This window comes from Carcharhinus amblyrhynchos, chromosome 2 (genome assembly GCF_965287045.1).
Source record: "Carcharhinus amblyrhynchos chromosome 2, sCarAmb.v2.hapA, whole genome shotgun sequence".
Classification (NCBI taxonomy): domain Eukaryota; kingdom Metazoa; phylum Chordata; class Chondrichthyes; order Carcharhiniformes; family Carcharhinidae; genus Carcharhinus; species Carcharhinus amblyrhynchos.
Genome location: NC_137325.1, coordinates 104971464 through 104997296, shown reverse-complemented (window position 1 = coordinate 104997296; position 25833 = coordinate 104971464). Strand labels below are relative to the sequence as shown.

General features: G+C 44.1%; 1 protein-coding gene across 2 annotated transcripts in view; it reads right to left on the bottom strand.

Moving 5' to 3' along the window:
• The window catches only part of znf804b (zinc finger protein 804B), a 448968-nt gene that overhangs the window by 138955 nt on the left and 284180 nt on the right, over positions 1-25833 (bottom strand). Inside the window, exon 1 of one of the 2 annotated variants that reach the window (XM_080210422.1) lies at positions 20701-20841. The exons of the other annotated variant lie outside the window; for it this stretch is intronic. Coding sequence (XP_080066548.1) covers positions 20701-20709 — 9 coding nt within the window. The 5' untranslated portion in view covers positions 20710-20841. Of the gene's footprint in view, positions 1-20700; positions 20842-25833 lie in introns of those variants that run through there. 2 annotated transcript variants of the gene reach the window in all.

Genomic DNA, 25833 nt, shown 5'->3' with positions numbered 1-25833 from the left:
TGGCCCGAATTTTATGGTCAGCAGTGAAGTAACATGCTCAGGCTTGACCTTGAAGGGTGCCACATGCAAAGATCCAGCGATTGTGGACCTGCCCTTACCTGACAGCAGACTCCAAATGTTTCAGCAAAGTAACGGCGGTGAACACCACCATAAAATCCTGCCCATCATGGTATCCAATGCTAATGATGTAACATGCCAGTTTGGAACGTCCTGCCCATACTTGGGAAACTCCATTAAATACACATCAAGTAGATTTCCCTTTTTACAGTCCAACAGTGGTAATTGTTCAAACTTTCTTTCTGGGTCCCTGAAAAGATCCTCAACTGTGTTCGCCACATTTTAATGTCTGGGTTGTAGGTCATTAAAATTGCACTGGGGTTTAATATGGCCCAATTAATATTTATATTTCCTGTCCTGCGTGAGTTTGGTAGACCCCTCTTCTGCACCAAAAAGGGGCAGTTGGATGAAAATGCAATACATTCTCCGCTTGATTCCCATTTGTCCTGGTTCCTGCCGGCAGAGGTATCTAATTTTACAGTTTTGCAATTCACAGTTCATTCATACTTAATGAATCGCCTCCTTTATCTATTCAGCTGGAACTCAATCAGAGTGTGTTCACAATCGTGGAGAGAATATTGACCTTGGTTGACTGGAAGAGAATGGGGGTACAGTAGTGGTGGGCAAACTGCAGCCCGGGGCGGGGGCCTGGGGGGCTGGGGAGGGGAAATACATGCAACATATCAGGGTTCTGAATGTAACCCACAAGACATCTTATTCACTGTTGCCCATGCACAGAGTTGGCACATTCTGCCAATCTATAACTAGATATCTTTTTTGCCTACTGATATAACCAAAGTGATAAGCACATAAAGGGCACGTGAAGTGAAGTGTGTCTTGATTGCACACAACATTGACTTTGAGAGCTGTGCGCTCCCTCTGCCTCCAATGTGTAAGTATTTCTTTTGCTTTTACCATTTGAAGTTGATGACAGTTCTATTAATAAATGAATGATTAATCATTTTCTGGAACATGTAAGGAAATATTTGCCTTCCATTAAATGTATTCACCCTTACTCAAGGGTCATTGTTAGTGAACGTGCCAATTTCAATCTTGCAGCCCACTGTGATGAAGGAGGACCACACATGTGGCCCACTCACTAATCTGATTTGTCCGTCACCGGGGTAAAGACTGAATTTCTTCAGGAAGCTGATTTTAAGTAAAGTAGGCTCTATAGTAACTGACAGCTATGGATGGATCAAACAATTTAATAATGCTGCTCCACTAACACAATTGGCCTTACATTTGCAAAGCAGCAACATAACACTGCTCAAAGCTCATTTGAGTCAGTTGGTTTAGGAACATTAAGAAAACCAGTCTGGCTGCAAACCTATCTGCTTCCGTATTGTTGTAATCGATGAGATTTTCCATTATTTTCTCTACAAATGCTGGAAGATACAAATGGCTTGCCAGTCCTCTTCCTTCTGGAATTCCTTTGCTGACATGAAATTTGTTTGTTTGACTATGAATACAGAGATGTTTAAGACTCCTCAACCATTTATTTCTCTCCATGTCATTGGTTTGGTAAATTTTAACTTCACACTGATCTGGTTATCACTTCCAGGTGACCAGTGACAACATTTTCTGATGCACAACATTCAGGAGAAGTTCAAAGCCAATTCATTCCTCAATGTAAGATATGCGAACCTCAAAGTTTGTTTAATAGTCACAAATAGGCTTACATTCACACTGCAATGAAGTTACTGTGAAAATCCTCATTACCTTGGATTGAGTGGTTTAGTGACTTCCTCTTGGTGATGCTGTACAGTCATACTGTGTTTGTAGCTTTTTAATGCTTTGGGCTTTGTTTTCATCTTTTGGTAGCTTATGTATCAATAGCATTATATTGTGAAGGATTTAATGGAGCAATTATAATGGGGTTGGGAATCATTTTATTTGTATCATGCTTATGATTTGTGAATAGGTCAGATCTACCTGAAATAAACCTTTTACTTTGCAAATTTTGAATTTGTACAATGCCATTTAACTGGTGAAGTGTTTTGTTCATCCAGCCACATAATGTCAAATTCCTGAAGTGAAGAGATTCCATAATTCAAAGGTTCACTAATTGGGCCCCAGATATTCTTCTAGCCAGTTTAATGAAGAGACTTGGGACTATTTCAGTCATGAGAGAGGAGGTGACAGCTGTGCACCTTGCACAAGATAGCCAACAAGGCCAACTCAAATAGGCTGCCATGTTTTTATTTCTGGGAGAATCACTTAGAGTCACAGAGGTTTACAGCATGGAAACAGGCCCTTCAGCCCAATTTGTCATGTTTTTTAAACCCCTAAGCTAATCCCAATTGCCTGCATTTGGCCCATATCTCTCTATACCCATCTTATCCATGTAACTATCTATATGCTTTTTAAAAGACAACATTACACCCGCCTCTACTACTACCTCTGGCAGCTTGTTCCAGACACTCACCACCCTGTGTGTGAAAAAATTGCCCTTCTGGACCCTTTTGTAACTCTCCCCTCTCACCTTAAACCTATTCCCTCTAGTTTTAGACTGCCCTACCTTTGGGAAAAGATATTAACTGTCTAGTTGATCTGTGGCCCTCATTATTTTATAGACCTCTATAAGATCACCCTCAGCCTCCCAAGCTCCAGAGAAAAAAGTCCCAGTCTATCCATCCTCTCCTTATAACCTGTTTATTAGTATTACATATGAACAGATTGCAGGGTAAGCATGTTGCTCCAAGGCATGGTGTTCAAACCTCTGTATTTATCTCTTGCTCTCTCTCTCGCAAGTAGTGCATCATCATCAATGTCATACATTGGCATCTGTTAATCCTTTATACTACATCTCCCCGCAAACATCCAATGTTCAACAACAACGTGCTTTAACTATTTACATTATGGCCAGGTTTTTACACCTCCCCAGTGGGTTTTTAGGCAGGTAAGAGCTTGGAACTGGAGGGCTGAGACTCTCTCCTGGTTCCTGCGCCCTCTTGACCTCACAGCAATTTTATGCTGCAGCAGAGGAGGGCAAAAAAGAACATTAAACCACACAAAGAAATATTGGGGTAGATGACTAGAACATTATACAAAGATGTAGATTATAATAAGCTTTTTCAAAGTGTAAAGAGAGGGGTTAATGGGGGAATTCTGGATCCTAGAGCCTTGCCACTTGAAGACATAACTATCAAGGATTCTACATTTAATTTGGGGCTGTTCAAGATTTCTGAATGATCAGAATTCAGATTATTTCAGATTGTAGGGTTTAAGGGGATTACTGATGTAGGGAGGGACAAGGCTGCAATATTTGAGAATAGGTGCGAGAATCTTAAAATCTTTGGCTTGAATTTAACATTCTCCTGCCAATAGGTTTTTAGACAGGAGGAGGGTTAAGTAGGGTGAAATAGAATGAATGGGATTTTCTCAGGGTTCCAGCAATGCCCCCAACCTCGTAGCAGTTTTACACAGAAATGAGCAAGGCTGCCCACTCTTGCCGCAACTGAGGTCCAAATATTGGCTAGTTAAGGGTCGCTTCCCTCCCAGCCTCAATTTTTAGGATACTCCAGTTCCCCAGACATCGGGGAGGTCCAAAATTGACTGGGCTTAGGCCTTGGATGGGAAGAGGGGGTGTTGCCTCCATCAAACATGCCTTTCTAACATCGGGCACCCCTCTCCCGCCGGTAGCTGGGCAGCACAGTGGTCAGCGCTGCTGCTCTACAGCACCAGGGACTCGGGTTCAATTCCAGCCTCAGGTTGCTCTCTGTGTTGAGGTTCCACATTCTCCCCATGTCTGCATGGGTTTCCTCTGGGTGCTACGGTTTCCTCCCACAGTCCAAAGATGTGCAGGATGGTGGATTGGCCATGATAAATTGCCCCTTAGAGTCAGGGGTACTAGCCAGGGTAAACGCATGTTGTTACAAGGGTAGGGTGTGGGTGGGATTGTGGTTGGTACAGACTTGATGGGCCAAGTGGCTTCTTTCTGCGCTGCAGGATTCTATGATTCTCTCCCCCTGGCTTCTCCCCACCACCCCAATTCCCCAATTTCAACAGCCCTTCCATTTCTGCACTGGAACATTGGAAACTTACCTTCCCATCTTGGACTTGGGTTTTGTCATCTTCATGCAGTTCCTCTCCTGTCCACTGTAGCTCCCATCACAGCAGGGGCTAGAGACCTGGGGCAAACTGATTGGTCAGCAGTTCTCTTAAGCCCTGCAGCCACCTGATCCCACGTTTGTGTGTGAAATGACTGCAGTGCAAACAGAGCCAGTGGTATGTGTTTCTTGCAGACTCTTTGGATGGTGGGAAGGGAAAGCCATCACCCGAAATATTGACGCCTAAATGTTGCTTAACCAGGAGTCAGCACAAGCCAGAGAACACAGCTTGATGGGTGAACAGCTCATATTGCAAGTAAGGATACAATAAACAACATTTTAAATGATTTCAAGTTCACCGAGAGTAGAATGTGGGAGGCCAGCCAAGTGTGCCGGTGGATGATCAAGTCTAGAGATAAGAAAGGCATGAATGAAGGTTTCAGCGGCTAATGCGCTGGGGTAGAGCTGAGTCAGACAATTATATGGAGGTTAAATAGGCAATCTTAGTAATGGTGTGACTATGTGGTTAGAAACCCATCTAGGGGTCAAATATGATATCAGGGTTGAAAACAGTTTGGTTTGGTCTCAGACAGTTGCCAAGGAGAGAGATGGAGTCATCAGCTGGGCAATGGCGTTCTTGGTGATGTCCAAACGTAATGGCTTTGGTCTTTCTCATATTCAACTGGAGAAAATTTCTGTTCATCCAGTGCTGGATATTGGAGAAGCAGTCTGGGAAATTAGAGACGTTGGGGGAGTTGAGAGAGATGGCAGTGAGATAGAGGTCAGTCTTGTCAACATACATCTGGAAACTGATGCTATGTTTTTGGATGATGTGCCAAGGGGCAGTATGTAGATGAGGAACAGAAGGGAGTTAAGGATGGATCTTTGGAGGCACTAAATTTTCATGGTGCAGGAGCAGAAGGAGAAAGCATTGTAGGTTACTCTCTGGCTATGACTAGATAGAAATGGAACCAGACAAGCACCATTCCATGCAGTTTAAATTTATTTATTAGTGTAATAAGTAGGCTTCCACTAACACTGCAATGAAGTTACTGTGAAAATCCCCTAGTTGCCACACTCCGGTGTCTGCTTGGGTATACTGAGGGAGAATTTAGAATGGCCAATGCACCTAACTAACACATCAATCGGACAGTGGGAGAAAACGGGAACACCCGGAGGAAACCCACGCAGACATGGGGAGAAGATGCAGACTCCACACAGGCAATAACTCAAGCCAGGAACTGAACCCAGGGTCCTGCCACTATGAGGCAGCAGTGCTAACCACTGTGCCATTGAGTTGCCCTGTGGCGATAGAGAGGTGTTGGGGGAGTACGGTGCAATCAACCATGCCAAAGACTGCAGGCAGGTCAAGAAGATGAGGAGGGACAGTTTACCTTGTCATAGTTATAAAGGATATCATCTATGACTTTAATAGGGGCCATTTCATTGGGATGACAACAATGGAAACTTGATTGGATGGTTTGAAACATGCAATTCTTGTAAAGATGGGCACAGATCTGTGAAGAGACAGCATGTTTACAGAAGCAGTACGTAGAGGTACTGCCACTGGACTAGTAATCCAGAGACAAAAAGAGAAAATGCTGGAAAATCTTAGCAGGTCTGGCAGGAGAGAAAAGCATAGTGGAGACCATGCCTCTGTCTACGTCAACAGGGATGAAGTAGAAATGGTCTAGAGCTTCAAGTTTTTAGATGTTCAGATTGCCAACAACCTGCTCAGATCCCCCACGCCGACACTACAGTTAAGAAAGCCCACCAATACCTCTACTTTCTCAGAAGACTAAGGAAATTTGGCATGTCAGCTTCGACTCTCACCAACTTTTACAGGTGCACCATAGAAAACATTCTTTCTGGTTGTATCACAGCTTGGTATGGCTCTTGCTCTGCTCAAGACCGCAAGAAGCTACAAAAGGTTGTGAATGTAGGCTAATCCATCACGCAAACCAGCCTCCCATCCATTGACTCTATCAACATTTCCTGCTGCCTCAGCAAAGCAGCCAGCATAATTAAGGACCCCATGCACCCTGGACATTATCTCTTCCACCTTCTTCCATCAGGAAAAAGATACAAAAGTCTGAGGTCATGTACTAAGCGACTCAAGAACGGTTTCTTCCCTGTTGCTGTCAGGCTCTTGAATGGACTTACTTTGCATTAAGTTGAACTTTCTCTACACCCTAGCTATGACTTTACCACAACATTCTGCATGCTCTCCTTTCCTTCTCTATGAATGGTATGCCTTGTCTGTATAGCACGCAAGAAACAATACTGTATGCGAATACATGTGACAGTAATAAATCAATCGAATCAAATCAAAGAGCTGACATTTTGAGTCCACATGTTCCTTTGTCAAATCCAGAGACCCGGAGATCTGGAATTAGAAGTTTAATGATGACCATGAAATCATTGTCGATTGTTGTAAAAATACATCTGGTTAAGGAATGTCCATTAGGGAAGGAAATCTCTGTCCTTACTTGGTCCAGCTTACACATAACTGCAGACGCTAAGCAATGTGGTTGACTCTTAAATGCCCTCAGAGTTGGGCAATAAATGCTGGCCCAGCCAGCGATACCCAAATCACCTGAACAAATAAAAATAAACTTGTAGAGGAAAGGGAGGTTGCAGATGGGTGCACAGATTTTCTGGTCTTGTCTTTGGCAGGTTTTGAAATTCCTAAACAAGGTCAATGGATTTTTGGCAGTTCCGTCAAATTTTTCATCCCATTCGTGGTGATTCCTGCCAGAAAATGCCGGCATGGGTATTAGTTAACATGGATAGAGGAGTCAAGAGTTTGATTTTATGATGAGAGGGTGGCAATAGCAAATTTAAAGGATAGGGGTGGTATCTAAAGGATGAGAACTGTTAACAATATTCGCTAATGTGTGTAATGTCCTAACCATTTGAGGGATGGTGGGTTTTAAACAAACAGAAAAAGCTGTTGTTTCACAGAGTTTCATAAAATCTTACAGTGCAGACTGAGGCCATTGGCCCATTGAGTCCGCACTGACCACAATCCCACCCAGGTCCTATCTCCATAACACATGCAATTACCCAAGCTAGTACCCCTGACACCAAGGGACAATTTAGCATGGCCAATCCACCTAACCCGCACATGTTGGACTGTGGGAGGAAACCAGAGCATCCAGAGGAAACCCTTGCAGATATTGAGAGAATGTGCAAACTCCACACAGACAGTGGCCCAAGCTGGGAATTGAAACCAGGTCCCTGATACTGCAAGGCAGTAGTGACATTCACTGCGCTGCCACCCACTGCCGCTGTGCTGCCCATATGTTTGCATATGTAGATTCAAAATAACAACAGGTTTATTGTAGGAACTGTTGACTAAACAGAATAGAAGATCAAACTAAGGCCTGTAAAACACCCCAATGGCATTGCTCTCAAATCATGTGACCAGCTCTTAAAGCAATCATGCTACCATTTAAATATATAATAATGTGAAAGCCAGTAAGGGAAAATGGGTGGGAATAGAGTTGAGGGAGTTGGATGCCATGGACAAGATGGGCTTGGAGAGGAGATGAGGGAAGATAGGAGAGAAACTATAGAAAGATAGAAATTCTGGTCTGGGGCAGTGGAAACCTTAAAGGAAATCTGACTTAAGTTATACTTATGTGATTTATAGGCTGTGCTCAGAAAAAAATATCCTTAATATGTATGTCATATTGACATCTCATCTGCTTTCTTGTTGTTTGGTACTTAGACACCATAGGCATAACTTAACAGCAGGAAAATAATATTTTTAAACAGAAAACAGGTCATGAAATAACAATGCAAATGTTGAAATATCTAATTTCTCTTGTGGTTTGCGCAATTCTTCAAATGTTCTAGTGCTGGAAGTACATTCGTATTTGAAATGAAATATTCATTAAGGTAATATTTTGGGCGATAAAACAATCAGTTTAGTGCCACCTACTTAAAGGAATTAATGTTGAGAGCCAACATGCATTGACTGAATATCATCTCAAACAGTAGTGACATTTTAAAACATGTTTTCTGACAGTTTGAAATAAAATCGAATATTCCAAGCTGCAAGCAGCCAACTCATTCATTAATTTCCATGAGTTTCTGATAAGCTTCATGCATTATTAGCACAAAGTGCCTGGGGTAGTTTGCCTTAATGAAATGCCCAGTGAATGCTTTGACACCAGATGGGATTGTAAGCTTATAACCTCAGCATAACAACCCCCTGACAGCCTCAGTTGCTTCTGCTCACATTCCAAGTTGCAAAACATTGAGTACAAAGGTCCACTTCAAACACTTTGAAGCATAATGTTAAGCTTCAATTAGTTTCCTGGGTAGGGGTTGTACTTAACAGGCTACTTGCATCAATGAGTAAGGAAGTTCTTTTTTAATGGTTGTACGGTATACTGGACAGACCGCAAAATAACAACCAACAGAAAAAAAAACTAATAACCTGGAACTTCCTGTACAGATTGGGGGGTAAATGGCATATTTCCAATCAAATCATGGAGGATTTGTGGATTTTGTGTAAGCTCCCAAATCTGCACAGCAGACAGCCCTCTGTGCATGTGACCTGAATGAATGACTGAAACAAATTTAACCTTCTTCAGCAGCCACTTCAAGTGTAATTTTCTCCTCTGGAAAAGTTTGTTGCAGTCCTGAAGACACGTGTGGCCCTGCTTTCCTAAGCAACTCAACAGCTCTTAATGTTTGTATCACCCTCATCAACTTAGCAACAGCACATATACACACACCCACAATGAAATCAACGGCAACATTGAAGGAACAGCATCAGTGGTGAAGATCATAGAATCATACAGTACAGATGGAGGCCATTTGGCCCATTGGGACTACATTGACCCCAATCTCACCCAGGCCCTATCCCTGCAGCCCCACACATTTACCTCAGCTAGTCCCCTTATACTGAGGGACAATTTAGCATGGCCAATCCACTTAATCCGCACATCTTTGGATTTTGGGAGGTAACTAGAGCATTCAGAGGAAACCCATGCAGACATAGGGAGAATGTGCAAACTCCACACAGATAGTGTCCCAAAATGGGAATTGAACCTGGGTCCCTGATTACATGGTGGCACAGTGCTAACCATGTCGCCCCAATCGAGCAGCAGCTGACAAGAAGCAGCCACAAACTGCTTTGGCAAGCATAGTTTCTTCCTTAACTTCAGTGCTAAGGCATATGAGCCTCAGTGCTGTACGTCACAGTATCAATATCACCAGTGGTAACTGGTTTGTGAATGGGCAAGTAATCCAAAGGCTGGACTGAAGATCTGGAGGCACAACAAAGCACGATGGGCCTGATTTTAACTCTTGCAAGTGGATGGGCTTTGAATGGGTTAAAATTAGGTCCATGAGTTTGAATCCCACCATGGCAGCTAGGGGAATTGAAATTCAGTTAATTAAATAAATCTGGGATTAATAGGTTACTATCAATAACGGTCACCATGAAACTACTGAATTGTTTAAAAACCTATCTAGTTCTCTGATGACACTTAGAGAAGGGAATTTGGGATCCTTAGCTGGTCTGACCTATACGTGATTCCATACTCACAGCAATGCGAGTTGACTCTCAACTGCCCTATGAAAAGGCATAGCCAGGCCACTCAGTTGTCTTCAAGAAGGTGGCTTATCATTGCATTCTTAAGAGCAATGAATGATGGGCAATTATTGCTGGCCTTGCCACTGATACCCAGATCCTGTGAATGAATGAAATATCTAAGGACATTGCTGCCTGATTGAAATTGAGTCAGTTGAAGCAGCCAAAATACCCACAGAGTCAGGCAACATGTATGGAAAAACAAATTAGGCATAGTTATTGTTCAGAGATGTTTGTCAGCACAGCAATCAAACATGGAGACAGCAACAACTCCAGCAGCATTTGCAACAGAGTGTAAAGAAGGAATGGAGGAAGTTGGAAGAGGAGGAAGGTGGTGGGGAACTTCGGGATAGGGAACTTGGGGGTGGGGGGGTTGTGGGGAGGGCAAACATGGTTAATATGCCCTGTCTGTAAGATACTCCCAAGTCGTTTCAATTTGCTGAGGGTTCATATGAAGAGAACCTAATAGCAAACCTCCCATCTGCTCTTCTGGTCTGTTCCTACACAGATCCAATGGACATGGTTTGGGAATGCTCATGCTCATGGTGAGAGTAAGAACAAATGAGGTTGCTGTCTGTCAGAGCAATGTCACTTCTAGCCTATTTGGTCGTCCAACACAAATAACTGCATATGTCACAGGAAGTAGGAAGGACATACTAGGCATGAGATAGATGGTGGCAAGTTCCTTGGCCTGAACCAGTGAATATTCACAGCAATCATGAAGCTTTCTAGGATCATTTTTCATGGTGCTGGTTTAAAAATATAAGTTTTCAGTTTCAGACCTTACCATGAAATTTGAACTTACAACCAAAGATGTGCGGGCTAGATTGATTGGCCATGATAAATTGCCCCTTAGTGTCAGAGGTCCGAGAAGGGTAAATATGTGGGGTTACTGGGGTAGGACCTGGGTGGGATTGTTGTTGTGTACGCTTGATGTGCCAATAGGCCTCCTTCTGCACTGTAGATTCTATGAAACTAATCATTGAACGGGCTGTCATGCAAACATACAAATATAGCAGACAGGAACAATATATCTGTCACATATTGTTGCATTCTGACTCTCAATACTCCCAACCTGATCAAAGTCACATGAATGCCTGCGTGTGACAAAAAGTAAAGAACAAACAAGGGAAAAGAAATTAAGAACATGTCTCCTCAATCCCTTTTGCAATCAGTCACATAAATCTTGGGTTATACCCGAGTTTAATGCAAGGTGGCCTCTGCTCCATCTTGAAATGGGTCTAAGCTTTCTCTTAAATTCACTGCATGAGGTGACAAAATGTTCCACGTGTCCCTTATATTTTAGAAAAACGAAGTGCCAGCCAACAACATACAACTAGTTCTGCCCCTATTTACTTGTAAAGTAGGGCCCTTGGACCTGTCTGAGTGACTTGAGTGGAATCATTAATCCACACAATTACAGTTCAGTCCAACAACATGAGCATGACACAATTGTTTTTAACAAGGTGCTGAAAGAATAACATCATAAATAAGAAATGGCATTAATTTGAATTTTTATCAGTGAAATTACATCTGATAGAGTGATAAAATGTAAATAGAAGTTTCTAACTTTGAGAAATATTTTACTGAATAAGGGTGAGAACATTTTTTCAATAATTATGCTTAAATCAGTCAAATATATTTATGAAAGAAATACTGATAAAACCGAAGGCAATGTTTCATAGTCCTGGGGACAGCACTGACAGAATATTTGCTATTTCTGTACAGTGACCTATTTTTCACATTTCTAAAATATTATTAATATGATTTCATTGAATTCTATACATATCCAATGTGTATGTTTCTAATGGATTAAAAGGTTTAACTTTTCTTTTCCCCCAATGCTACTTCATAATAAAATGCAAATGAGCGCCAATGTAAATTTCCTTTAATAAGTTTATAAAGGATACCTTGGGATAAGGATGGAAAAAAAAAATCATCATTTATTCATTCAACTTTATCTTAAGAGTGTTTGATGATTTGTAGAAGGGATCATGCTGGTGACTGGTGTGACAGAAAATTCAGTTGAATTTGTTTAATAGGAGCATTTCTGTCAAAAATAAAATTTATCCCTATAACTGAACATACTGTGGATGCCGGGAATCTGCAACAAAAACAGAAAATTCTGGAAATTCTCAGCAGATAGAGAAAAAAGCTGAGACAAGTTGATAAGCTTACCCAGTATTTCCAACATTTTTTGTTTTTAATCTTCACAACTAATTGTATTTGATGTCTCTTTGAGGGCAGGTTGGCACGTAGGTGGTTGTAATGCCATGGGTAGAATTTCCAGCACCTGCCCCCAAGTGCCCAACCTGCTGCAATTCTTTGTGCAGTTAGAGGAGGCCAATACCATGTGTGAAGCTTTGACTGCTCAGCTTGGGGTGGGAAAGGGCAGAGAGTACCTCATTGACAGAACTCCTGGGCTACCCCTGTCCCCAAGGTCTTCCCCCTCATAGACCTGTGATTTCCCTTCCAATCCTGGTCTGTCCACCCAGATCCCCCAAACATCTGTATTCCCTGCTGCCCCTCCAGCTGCTTGCTAGCCCAGCCCCAGTCATTAAACCCTCCCTCCCCACTTGCCTTTGTCTCCAGCCCCAGGAACTGTCACTGGATGCGATTACGGCAGTGATCGCCATATCCAGGACCAGAGGGCTCCCAACCATTTGATTGGTTAGCTGCTCTTGGAGGTAGGACATCCTCCTTAAGTGGAACTGGGGCACCCGACTTAAGCTAATGAATGATCCATGACCATTAACTGGCTGCCGGAGCAGTTAGCAGAATGGAGGTGGGTTTGGCATTTATACACTGGAGACTGGGGACTCTGACCCAATATAAAGTCCAGGCACATGAAATAAATTTAGTTCTCAGCATAGAAACTGAATTAGCATGTAAACAAATGGACACTTTAAATGATGGTGCGAACCATGACACATACATTGATCATCAGGAACTGTGATGTGTAGTTGCCAGTGTTGGGCTGGGCTGGGCACAGTAAGTAGTCTCACAACATCAGGTTAAAGTCCAACAGGTTTATTAGGTAGCACGAGCTTTCAGAGCGCTGCTCCTTCATCAGGTGAGTGCCAGGAACTATGTGATAGGCTTAAGGGAGTCACAGTAATTTTAGAAAGATTGAAAAGCGAAAGATTTCTTTCGTACCCAATGTGGTATAACTTAGTTTGGCCAGAGATGACTGTCACTAAGATGATTACATTCCTGAAATTGCAATTGCTGACAGTGCAAAGAAGCCTAGAGAACTTACTGAGGTACCACAATACCAATACATGCTCTTGTACTCCTAATTCATCAGTTGACAGTTAATATGACTGTTGTTATGTACACTGTCTATCAACTATGTGGACAAGGGTAATTGTAGTATTCCACCAATCCACACATCTATATTAAACATTTTATGCACTTCACATCCATCTCATTTATTTTCCCTCACTTCATTGACTCTAATAACATGGCCTCTGGTCTTGAGTGTTTCTGACTCCCAGATCATGTTAAATGTAGTCATTTTGTGGATACTGCTGTGTAGGGTGCTACAATTTCTTCTACAGTTTCTGGTTCATTAGCAAGTACCGGGTCAACATCAGGATTGCTTTCTTCCCAGCCTAAATTAGGTTGATGGAATTCTATCATTAAAATTACTTTCGTCTCCACACATATCCTTGCTAACACTTTCTTTCTTATGCTGATGAGGCTGTTTATAGCAAATCCCTAAAGTATGGATTTCTTAAGCACTAGAGATGTCTAACCAGAGAAGTTTATTTGAAAAAGCTTTCCACTTCCTATAAGATCAACTTATTTTATCAATTGGGTGCCTCCTCTTTTACCCAATCTGTCATTTTAAAATACTTTATATCCCTAAATGTTGCATTATTTTTTATCCTCAGAAGCATCCATCATAAGGAATCTTTGTTTAAAATGACTGCTTTTTATGCTAGCATAAAAATAGTCTCTCAAAATGTGATACAAGTATGTTAATATTTACACGTGATATTTGGCAATATCTACTCTATACAGTTAGATCAGGGAGAATGATTAATATGTACACATGGACTACTGAAATCCCACACGAAAATAGTCTGTTAGACACGGGTCAATGAGAAATCTCATCTAAGCAAGACAGTCAGATAAATTGCCTCTTACCATACTTTCCCATATTTCATGTGTAAACCGTGCACAACAATGTGCAAATTATGTTTATCCACCAGGCCACAAGTCCTACACTGAGTATGAGGAAAGAGCCTCGGAGCTTGTAAAGCAAGACATGTCTGTCAGCGATGTGGATCTGGGCCTTCACCGTCTACCTGGTAAGAATGCTCCAATTGTATTTTATAAAAGTATATTCATATTTGCACCAAATAATTTCGGGACTGCAATTTAATGGCCGCATTAGTCATGGGCACAATTCCCACGATCGTAAAATCTCGCAAGCTGCCAAAAATGCAATTCTCGATGGCGAGATTTTAGTTTGTAATCTTCCCAGTCCCCTCTCCAATGACGCTGGCATTCATACCCAGGAAGAAATTAAGATTGATTTGCTTGCATTACCACCTCAGATGAGGACATCACAACATATCATCTGCCCTCGTTGCATCTTTCCACCCAGTCGATATGACATCACGTCACATCAGCGTGAATCACTATTGCAATTGAGAAATGGAAACCTGATGCCATAAACTCGGAGAGGGAGGTTAGAGGTGATGGCCACTTTCCACCAGGGACGCCAAGGGGAGAGGCGCCACTGGACAGCTCTGGTGGGAATGGGGGACCAGGAAGAGGGTAGCTGTCAGGGATCTGTGATTGAACTGCTCAGATGACTCTGTACGACTGAGTCTGACACGTTGCATCACGGCTGCAGTGGTATCCCCATCACAATTTATTTTCCAAGCGTCGAGATTGCATCAAGAGGGTTGACAGTGTTATGGTGAAACTGAAGTGAAAGACACAAAATGGTTACCTGGCACACAGAATGGATTCCGGGAAGGGACATTAAAAGGCACTGGCTTTGGGCACAGACAGCTACACAAAGAGTTAAAACCTGCAGTATCTGAATTGCTGCAGGAAGCTGGTCAGACCTGGGGCACTTTAAGACTTAAGAGCAGAGCCAGAACAATGAGTTTAATAACAAGATCAGCCACTGATGGGGACATAAATACATAAATGTACATATCAAAACCAGTCATTGATAGAGGACATAACTGCATAAAGGTATCCAGGAGTTCTTGGAATGCTGCTGGGATAGTTTCCTTAAACAGTGTGTGTTGGAGCCGACGAGGGAGCGAGCTATCTTGGATCTGGTGCTATGTAATGAGGCGGGTAGAATTAGGGAACTTGCGGTGAAGGATCTCTTGGAGAGAGTGATCATTGTATGGTGGAGTTTCTGGTGCAGATGGAGGAGGAGAAAGTGGGTTCCCGGACACGCGTCCTTTGTTTGAACAGAGGGGAGTACGGTAGGATGAGAGAAGAATTGGCGAATGTTGACTGGGGAAGCGCATTGGAAGGTAGGTCTGCTGAGGAGCAGTGGAGGATCTTTAAAGAGATCTTTCTTGGTGCTCAGCAGAAATTTATTCCCATGGTCAAAAAGGGCCGTAGGAGGAGAGGTAATAAGCCGTGGATAACGAAGGAGGTGAAGGAAAGTGTTAAATTAAAAGCGGAGGTGTTTAGAGTAGCTAAGAGTAGTGGGCGAGAAGAGGATTGGGAGAGGTTTAAATGTCAACAAAGATTGATAAAGAATTTGATAAAGAAGGATAGGAGAAACTATGAAGCTGGGCTAGCGCTTAATATAAAAAAGGATAGCAAGAGTTTTTATAAATATATAAAAAGGAAGAGGCTGGCTAGGGCGAACGTTGGACCCTTAGAGGATGAGAAGGGAGACTTAGTGGTAGGGGATGGGGAAATGGCTGAGGTCTTGAATAACTTTTTTGTTTCTGTCTTCACGGAGGAGGACGTGAATAATTTGTCGGGTGTTAGAGATGGAAAGGTGGTAGGACTGGAGGGTCTCAATGACATTATTGTTACTAGAGAGGCGGTGCTCGACAGACTGGAGGGGCTGATTGTGGACAAGTCCCCAGGACCAGATGGAATGCATCCGAGGGTTCTGAAAGAAATGATGGAGGTGATAGTGGATGCCTTGGCGGTTATTTTCCAGACGTCGCTGGATTCCAGGGAAGTGCCGGCAGATTGGAAAACGGCTAATGTTACGCCGTTGTTTAAGAAGGGTGCCAGACAAAAGGCAGGGAATTATAGGCTGGTTAGTTTAACGTCTGTTGTAGGTAAAATGTTAGAATCCGTCATCAAGGAGGAAATAGCGAGGCATCTTGAAGGGAATTGCTTGATAGAGCAGACGCAGCACGGTTTCGTTAAGGGGAAGTCGTGTCTGACAAATTTACCTGAGTTCTATGAGGATGTGTCTAGGGCGGTGGATAGAGGAGAGCCGGTGGATGTGGTCTTTCTGGATTTTCAGAAGGCGTTTGACAAGGTACCTCACAAGAGGTTATTGCAGAAGGTCAGGGCACATGGAGTTGGGGGTAGGGTGTTAGTGTGGATAGAGGATTGGTTGTCAAATAGGAGGCAGAGCGTGGGGGTCAATGGGTGCTATTCGGATTGGCGGTTGGTGACTAGTGGAGTGCCCCAGGGGTCGGTGCTGGGGCCTCAGCTATTTACCATTTGTATAGATGATCTGGAGGAGGGAACCGAGTGTATGGTGTCGAAATTTGCTGATGACACCAAGATTGGTGGAACGGCAAATTGTGCGGAGGGTGTGGAGAGTCTACAGAAGGATTTAGATAGGCTGGGTGAATGGGCCAGGAAATGGCAAATGGAATTTAATGTTGGCAAGTGCGAGGTGGTCCACTTTGGTAGGAATAATGGTAGGAAGGATTATTACTTACGCGGTGAAAAACTGCAGCAGGCGACGGTGCAGAGGGACCTCGGGGCCCTTGTGCATGAGTTGCAAAAACCCAGCTTGCAGGTGCAGCAGGTGGTCAGGAAGGCGAATGGGATGCTGGCCTTCATAGCGAGGGGGATTGAATATAAAAGTAGGGAGGTCTTGCTGCAGCTGTATAGGGCATTGGTGAGGCCACAGCTGGAGTACTGTGTGCAGTTTTGGGCGCCGTACTTACGTAAGGATATTTTGGCCTTGGAGCGAGTGCAGAGGAGGTTTACTAGGCTGATGCCGGAGTTGAGGGGGTTGAGCTATGAGGAGAGGCTGAATAAACTAGGCTTGTACTCGTTAGAGTTTAGAAGAATGAGGGGAGATCTCATTGAGACGTATAAGATGATGAATGGGATGGATAGGATAGAGGTGGAGAGACTCTTCCCGCTCAGAAAGGACAGCAGGACTAGAGGGCACAGCCTCAAGATAAAGGGGGGGGCGGTTTAGAACGGAGTTGAGGAAGAACTTCTTCACTCAAAGGGTGGTGAATCTCTGGAATTCTCTGCCCGTTGAAGTGGTGGAGGCTGCCTCGCTCAATATTTTTAAGACGCGGGTTGATGGGTTTTTGATAAGAGAGGGGATTAAGGGTTATGGGGAGAGGGCGGGAACGTGGAACTGAGCCACGACAGATCAGCCATGATCTTATTGAATGGCGGGGCAGGCTCGAAGGGCTAAATGGCCTACTCCTGCTCCTATTTCTTATGTTTTTATGTTCTTAACTGTCCATATCCTTACCTGTCTGCTTGTAACAATGTGTTAACTGTCGATGTTCGTCTCTGCCTATTCAACTTAAAACAATATATGAACAGTTAATGTCTGTACTATCTATTGTCTAAAAGTTATAAAGATGCTCAACTACCATTGCGTAGTTGAGAGGTAGCTGTCAAGTACTGCAGAGTATCAGTGCTTTCTCCCAAAGCTTTGTCCAAAATAAAACTGTTTTGTTGAATCTCCAAGTTTGACTCCAAAGTGGTAAATTTCCTACAGAAACAGGATTTATTCCAGTTTTTATGCCAAAAATTACACAGCTAAATGTCCCTGATGTTGCCTTTTAGAGTCATTATATCAGCTTCACAAAGCCTCACCCCCGCCCTCCAACACCTCATTCCCACCACCCCGCAACCACGCCACCCCCACCCCCCCCCCCCCCACCCCCCCCCACACTCCCCACACACTGACAGTTCACATGCACACAGTTGCACCATGAGTGATTGTGGAGGGAGCAGTGGGGAGAGCAGACTTCCACAACCTGCAAGCACTCTCCTGCACACCCAGAGCCTTCATCCATTCCCCTCATCTGACTGTCCACTGCTTTTCCACTGCTCTCTGCTGGGGTTCCTTTTCAGTTGTCCTCCATGTTGATAAGTGTCTCTATCCACCCACTCCCACGCAGCAACCGTGACCACCCAACACCTGGACAGAGATTATTTTAGGTTCTGGCAGCATGGACCGAGTTGCCTATTCCCAAATTTCCGCCTGCCCATCTTCTCCCTCATCCACCCTCACTCCCTTCTATCCCTCGACCGGGAATCCTCCCACAATCTATCCTCCCTCTCCATCCTAATGTTATTCCTCCCTCAAACACTGTCCTCCATCCATCCCTCTCCAGCAGGCCCCCATAACCCTCGACTCCAACATCCATCTTCACCCTCCATGCCAACATCATCCCTCACTCCGTCCTCCTCTCCAATCTGGCATCCTCCGTGACCCTGTCCTTTTCCTCTCTGCCATCATAAATCCTGACTCCTTTTTGTACCTTTTCTTCAACCCCTATTCCTCCAGCATTCTGCAATCTCTTCTTCACTCCTTCATCCACCCTCAGTGCAAACTCATCCTCTTCTCTAGCGTCATCACTTATCACTACGTCTTCCCCCACACCCTCACCATTCCTTAAACCCTTCCTCACTCCTACCTCTTTCGCTACTTCTCTCTCTGCCACCACCTCGTCCTCTACCTGGACACCTTCCCGTGACCCCGCCCCGACCCCTTCCCCCCTCTGAAACCCTTCTCCTATGATTCCCAGCTCCACCCTTATTCTCTCACCACAATGGACTTGTTCGCTCAGTCCTTTCTCTCCATTACTGCCTTCCCACCTTCCCCCACAGCATCTACCTTCACCTCTCCCTCCCTCCACCCAGGTGCCCTTGGCCTTCTGTACTCAATGAACCCCCCCCCCACCTTCCCCCACCAGCCTCACCCTCCTGCTAATGTCACCGCTTCATGCCTCACCTTCTCACTCCTTCCCAACCCTGAGACCTTTGGCCCCCTCACTCAACCCTCTCTCCGCTGCTTACCTAACTGTGGCAGGAAGTTCCAGGGAATGTTGGAGAATTCAACGAAGACCATGAAGGATGCTGGAAATGTGAAGGCTGCTGTGTGGGGGTCAGCCACCCCCTGAGAGCTGCATCGCAGTGAAGATCCACCCACCATTCAGTGCCCCTGTGTTCCCCCAGGGTTTTATAGTTGTGGGTCTCCAGCATCATCTTCTCTTCAGATGCCCATGATCTTTGCAGGGTTCTGTGAAGGTATGTCCCAACATCTGCACTCCACATTGTTCTAAACGTGTTTCATGCTGACATGTTATCTGACATGGGGAATGAGGGAGTCATTCCAGTCAGACCTTCATCTGCATTCCATTAACAGGAGGCAAATAAGGCTCACATCGGCCTCTGGTGGATTTTCTAATCCGTCAAGATGGTACCATCAGGAGATCCCACTGTAAATCTACATTGATGTGAAACCAGTTTCTAGACATCCTACCATATTTTCACTCCATGCCCACCATTGAAAATGCCGGTGCAAGAATTCCACCCTGTCATTCTATGCTTCTACGATTCCATGATTCCCAGCAGCTGTTTCTCAGTAAAATGCCCTTGTAAATATTGTAAGAAGTCTCACAACACCAGGTTAAAGTCCAAAAGGTTTATTTGGTAGCACAAGCTACTGGTGAGACTTCTCACTGTGTTTACCCCAGTCCAATGCCGGCATCTCCACATTTTGTAAATAGTGACAGAATACCTTCCTCTCTTACTCAACATGCAGCTTTTTTGTCTGACCAAGTTGTTATTCTGCATCAAGTTTAACTCCATAAATCCTGGTAGTTTCGGGCGGCATGGTGGCACAGTGGTTAGCACTGCTACCTCATAGGGCCAGGGACCCAGGTTTGATTCTGGCCTCAGGTCACTGTCTATGTGGAGTTTGCACATTTTCTCCATATCTGCGTGGTGCTCCGGTTTCCTCCTATTGTCCGAATATGTGCCGGTTACGTTGATTGGCCATGCTAAATTTGACCCTCATGTCAGGGGATTAGCAGGGTAAATATGTGGGGTTACGGTAATAGGGCCTGAGTAAAATTGTGGTCAGTGTAGACTTGATGGACTGAATGACCTCCTTCTGTACTGTAGGGATTCTATGATTCTAGTTTATCGCACAGCAGGGTATGATTATTTCCGAAGAGCAATATTTATGAAGTGCGTTCTCAGCAGTTTATCGCTCATTCTAACCTTATTATTTGGCGTCTAAAATAGTTCTTCTTCAAATGCCCAGACAAGGCCTCAAGCCCAAGCAAACTGAAAATACGTACCAAGCAGCCAGCTGAAACACGAAACACCACGTTGCAATGAATTACACAAGCAGATATTAAAACAAATCCACAGGGTGCAGTCCTGTAGGTGGTTTGGTTCCACATTGTTATTTTCTCTTCCATCTTAATTCATTTCCCCCTCACGTTTTTGTGACTAAGTCATTGCTGAAGGCAGCCGAGAAATTTGTCTCCACATAAATCACGGTTACTTTCACAAACACCGCGATACCTGCATTCTTTTCAAAGAACGTATTTAACAAAAGATCCGAGTTGCTGGGATTTTTGATGAGCTACTGGGTTTGACAAGAGCTGAAAGGCCTGGCTTCCTCCAGTCCCTGGTACTATTGTAAAAATCAGCTGCAGACGATTAGGAGTACATTTATAAATCTATTGTAGCAATGCTCTTAGCTCATTGGAGTAGCCCTTTATATATAATTTCACAATAATTTTGCCATACCTGTATCATCTGTTTGAGAAACACAAGGTCTGAGGTTCACAAGTGAAGCTCTGCAATTTTTTGGCTGAAGGACAGTACAGAAAATAAAAAAAAAATCACAGTTGCCTGAATCACTGTCAAATACATTTGCTTGGTGGATTAAGTCATGGAAGATTACTGCTGTGGCAGCGCTTTATTTTCCTACTAAGTAATGGGAGATCTTCTGTAACATACCATTTCCAATGAGGATAATTGATCAACAAAACAAATCAACCTAACATGGTCTCTAAGGTTTTGCAGAAATAAAGCAACTATTGTATTTTATTTGCATAGCCGCAAGGATAGCCACTAACTCTGTCAGAAAAAAGTGGCATGTGATATGATTGCAATAAAGCTCAACTAATCAAACGCAGACAAAGATTAAAAAGAATTAATACTGACAAGTAAAATCCATTAGACGACAGACAGCCTAACGGTGCTGTAATCAAAGGATTATGACTCATCTTGTCGATTAACAGCTATCACTGTCTTTTATCAATACAACATTTGGCAACAGAGTAAACACACTGGTAAAGTCTTGCTATTAACACCCAAAAATCTCCAATCATTGCACTTAAGGATACCAGTTTCTTCAAAATAATTTATGGCATAAACTAATGTTGGGTTCACCAGATACTTTTCAAGCTCCTGTAGAGATTGTCCCCTCAGCGCAGAGTGGTGGTGGGCTGACTGTTTAATCTGTTTTTAATTAAATAGCTCAAATACTTGGAGAGAGGCTGCCTCCACTTTGATGGCACAACCAATTAATTCCTCCATTACTTTGCGAGTGGGTGGGAGGTTGTTGTTGGAACATTAATTGTCCAGGTTGAATTTTCCTGGCTTTCAGGAAAGCTTAGGGGTGGCGATGGTGCAGTGATGGCATTGCCAGATTACCAATCCTGAAGCCCAGGCAAAGGCCCTGTGGATATGGGTTCAAATCCTACCACAGCTACTAGTAGGATTTAAATTCAAGTGATAAATCGGGGTTCAAAAAGCTAATTTTAGTAACAGTGGCCATGAAACCATTGCCAATTTTCTAAAACCCCATACGGTTCGCACATGACATATTGGGAGGGAAATCCACCATGCTTACCTGGTCTGACCTACTTGTTGACTCCAAGCCCACAGCAATATGGTTGACCCTTAATGGCCTTAGCAACTGGAAATGGCAACAGCAAACTCAGCCCTATCAACTGTTCTTCACTAACATTTGGGGAATTGAGACAAAATTGTGAGAGCTGCCTTACAATCTAGCTAATATCCCAGATGTCCAGACACCACCATCACCATCCCTGGGTACGTGCTGCCTTACCAACAGAACAGATCCATCAGAGGTCATGGCACAGTGCTATACAGTTGGGAGGGAGTTGTCGTAGGTGTTCTCAGTACCAAGGAGTTCTCATGGCATCAGGTCAAGCATTGGCACTGTTTACCTGCTGATTACTATCTAACATATCCCATTCAACAGATTTCTTCATGTTGAACATCACTCGGAGGAAGCACCGACCATGGCAACAGGAGAATTTACCCAGGAGAGCATGCCAGGGGTAGCACCAGGTATATCCAAAGATCAGCTGCCTAAGCTAGCATTTATCAACTTGGTGAAGCCACAATGACAGGACTACTTGCATGTCAAGCATCGAAAGTAGCTTGTGATAGGCAGAGCTAAGGAATTCCACCACCAATGGGATCAGTTCTGGCACATCCAGTCTTGAATAGTAATGGACAATTAAACAGCTAACATGTGGAGATTATACAAGTATTCCCATCCTCAATGATGGAGGAAGACCAGCCCATCAGTGTAAAAGACAAGGCTGAAACTTTTGTAACAATCTTCAGCCAAAACTACTGAATGGATGATCCATCTCGGTCTCTTCCTGAGGTCCCCAACATCACAAATGCCAGTCTTCAGCCAAGTCAATTAATTCCATGTGATATCCAGAAATGGCTGAAGGTGCTGGATACTGCAAAGGCTTTGGACCCTGACAACATTCCACCAACAGGACCAAAGATGTGTGCTCCAGAACTTGCCACACCCTTTAACCAAGCTGTTCCAGTACATCTACAACACTGGCATCTACTCAGCAATGTGGAAAATTGCCCAGGTATGTCCTGTACACAAAAAGCAGGGCAAATTTAATCCAGCTAATTACTGCCCCATCAGTTTACTCTTGATTACCAGCAGGGTGATGGAAAGTCTAGTTGATGGTGCTACAAGTGGCACAATAATCTAAACATTGACACTAAGTTTGAGTACCATGAGGGTCACTGAACTGCTGACCTCATTACATCATTAGTGTAACCATGGACAAAAGAGTTGAACTCAAGAGTTAAAGAGAGAGTGATTGTCCTTCATATCAAAGCAGCATTTAACTGAGTGTGGCATCAAGGGCTCTGACAAAGAGTCATCCAGGCTTGAAATGTTAGCTTTACGCTCACTTCACCGATGCTGCTGAGATTTTCTAGCTTTTTCTGTTTTTTTTTGGATTCCAGGATCTGCAGTTATTTGCTTTTAGATATGAGGCATCAAGGAGGCCGAGCAAAACTGGACTCAATGGGAATCAGCGGGAAAGCCTTCCACTGGTTGGTGTCAAAGAAAGATGGCTGCAGTTATTGGAAGTGAATCATCTCAGTCCCAGAACATCATTGCAGGAGTTCCTCAGGGTAGTGCCCTATGCCCATCTGCTTCATCAATGACCATCCCACCATCATAAAGTCAAAAGTAGGGTTGTTCACTGATGATTCCTCAGATACTGAGGCAGTCCATGTCCAAATGAGGCAAGGCCTGGACAATATCCAGACTTGGACAGACACATGGCAAATAACACTCACACCCTACAAGTGCTAGGCAGTGACCATCTCCAACAAAAGAGAATCTAACCATCTCCTTACCCCCTTGACATGACTTGAGCTTCCTCTGATTGATGATCCATATGGAAGGGTAATGTTTATCTGCTGAGGGGAGTACAGTAGGTAGTAATCAGCAGCTAAACAATGCCAATGCTTGACCTGATGCCATGCAGTCCAGAGTTAGTATTGAGATTTTTTTTATTCACTCGTGGGACATGGGCATCGCTGGCTCACCAGCATTTATTGCCCATCCCTAGTTGGCCTTGAGAAGACGGTGGTGAGCTTGGATTAGATTGATTGGCCATGCTAAAAATTGCTCCTTAGTGTCCTGAGATGCGTAGGTTAGAGGGATTAGTGGGTAAATGTGTAGGGATATGGGGATAGGGCCTGGGTGGGATTGTGGTCATTGCAGACTTGATGGGCTAAATGGCCTTTTTCTGCACTGTAGGGTTTCTATGATTATATGGGCTGCCTTCTTGAGTTGCTGCAGTCTATGTTCTGTGGGTTGACCGAGATGGATCATCCAATCGGCACTTCTGGCTGAAGATTGTTACGAATACTTCAGCCTTATCTTTTGCACTGACGTGCTGGGCTCCTCCATCATTGAGGATGGGGATATTAATGGCGCCTCCTCCTCCAGTAAGTTGTTTAATTGTCCACCACCATTCTCAACTGGATGTGGAAGGACTACAGAGCTTAGATTTGATCCATTGGTTATAAGAACATAAGAAATAGGAGCAGGAGTAGGCCATCTAGCCCTTCGAGCCTGCCCCGCCATTCAATAAGATCATGGCTGATCTGTCGTGGCTCAGTTCCACATTCCCGCCCTTTCCCCATAACCCTTAATCCCCTCTCTTATCAAAAACCCATCAACCCGCGTCTTAAAAATATTTAGCGAGGTAGCCTCCACCACTTCAACGGGCAGAGAATTCCAGAGATTCACCACCCTTTGAGTGAAGAAGTTCCTCCTCAACTCCGTTCTAAACCACCCCCCCTTTATCTTGAGGCTGTGCCCCCTAGTCCTACTATCCTTTCTGAGCGGGAAGAGTCTCCCCACCTCTATCCTATCCATCCCATTCATCATCTTATACGTCTCAATGAGATCTCCCCTCATTCTTCTAAACTCTAACGAGTACAAGCCTAGTTTATTCAGCCTCTCCTCATAGCTCAACCCCCTCAACTCCGGCATCAGCCTAGTAAACCTCCTCTGCACTCCCTCCAAGGCCAAAATATCCTTGCGTAAGTACGGCACCCAAAACTGCACACAGTACTCCAGCTGCGGCCTCACCAATGCCCTATACAGCCGCAGCAAGACCTCCCTACTTTTATATTCAATCCCCCTCGCTATGAAGGCCAGCATCCCATTTACCTTTCTGACCACCTGCTGCACCTGCAAGCTGGGTTTTTGCGACTCATGCACAAGGACCCCGAGGTCCCTCTGCACCGTCGCATGCTGCAGTTTTTCGCCGCGTAAGTAATAATCCTTCCTACCATTATTCCTACCAAAGTGGACCACCTCACACTTGCCAACATTAAATTCCATTTGCCAGTTCCTGGCCCATTCGCCCAGCCTATCTAGATCCTTCTGCAGACTCTCCACACCCTCCGCGCAATTTGCCGTTCCCCCAATCTTGGTGTCATCAGCAAATTGCGATACCGTACACTCGGTTCCCTCCTCCAGATCATCTATATAAATGGTAAATAGCTGAGGCCCCAGCACCGACCCCTGGGGCACTCCACTAGTCACCATCCGCCAATCCGAATAGCACCCATTGACCCCCACTCTCTGCCTCCTATTTGACAACCAACCCTCTATCCACGCTAACACCCTACCCCCCAACTCTATGTCCCCTGACCTTCTGCAATAACCTCTTGTGAGGTACCTTGTCAAACGCCTTCTGAAAATCAAGAAAGACCACATCCACCGGCTCTCCTCTATCCACCACCCTAGACACATCCTCATAGAACTCCAGTAAATTTGTCAGACACGACTTCTCTTTAATGAAACCGTGCTGCGTCTGCTCTATCAAGCAATTCCTCTCAAGATGCCTCGCTATTTCCTCCTTGATGACGGATTCTAACATTTTACCTACAACAGACATTAAACTAACTGGCCTATAATTCCCCGCCTTTTGCCTGGCACCCTTCTTAAACAATGGCGTAACATTAGCCGTTTTCCAATCTTCCGGCACTTCCCCGGAATCCAGCGACGTCTGGAAAATAACCACCAAGGCATCCACTATCACCTCCGCCATTTCTTATGGA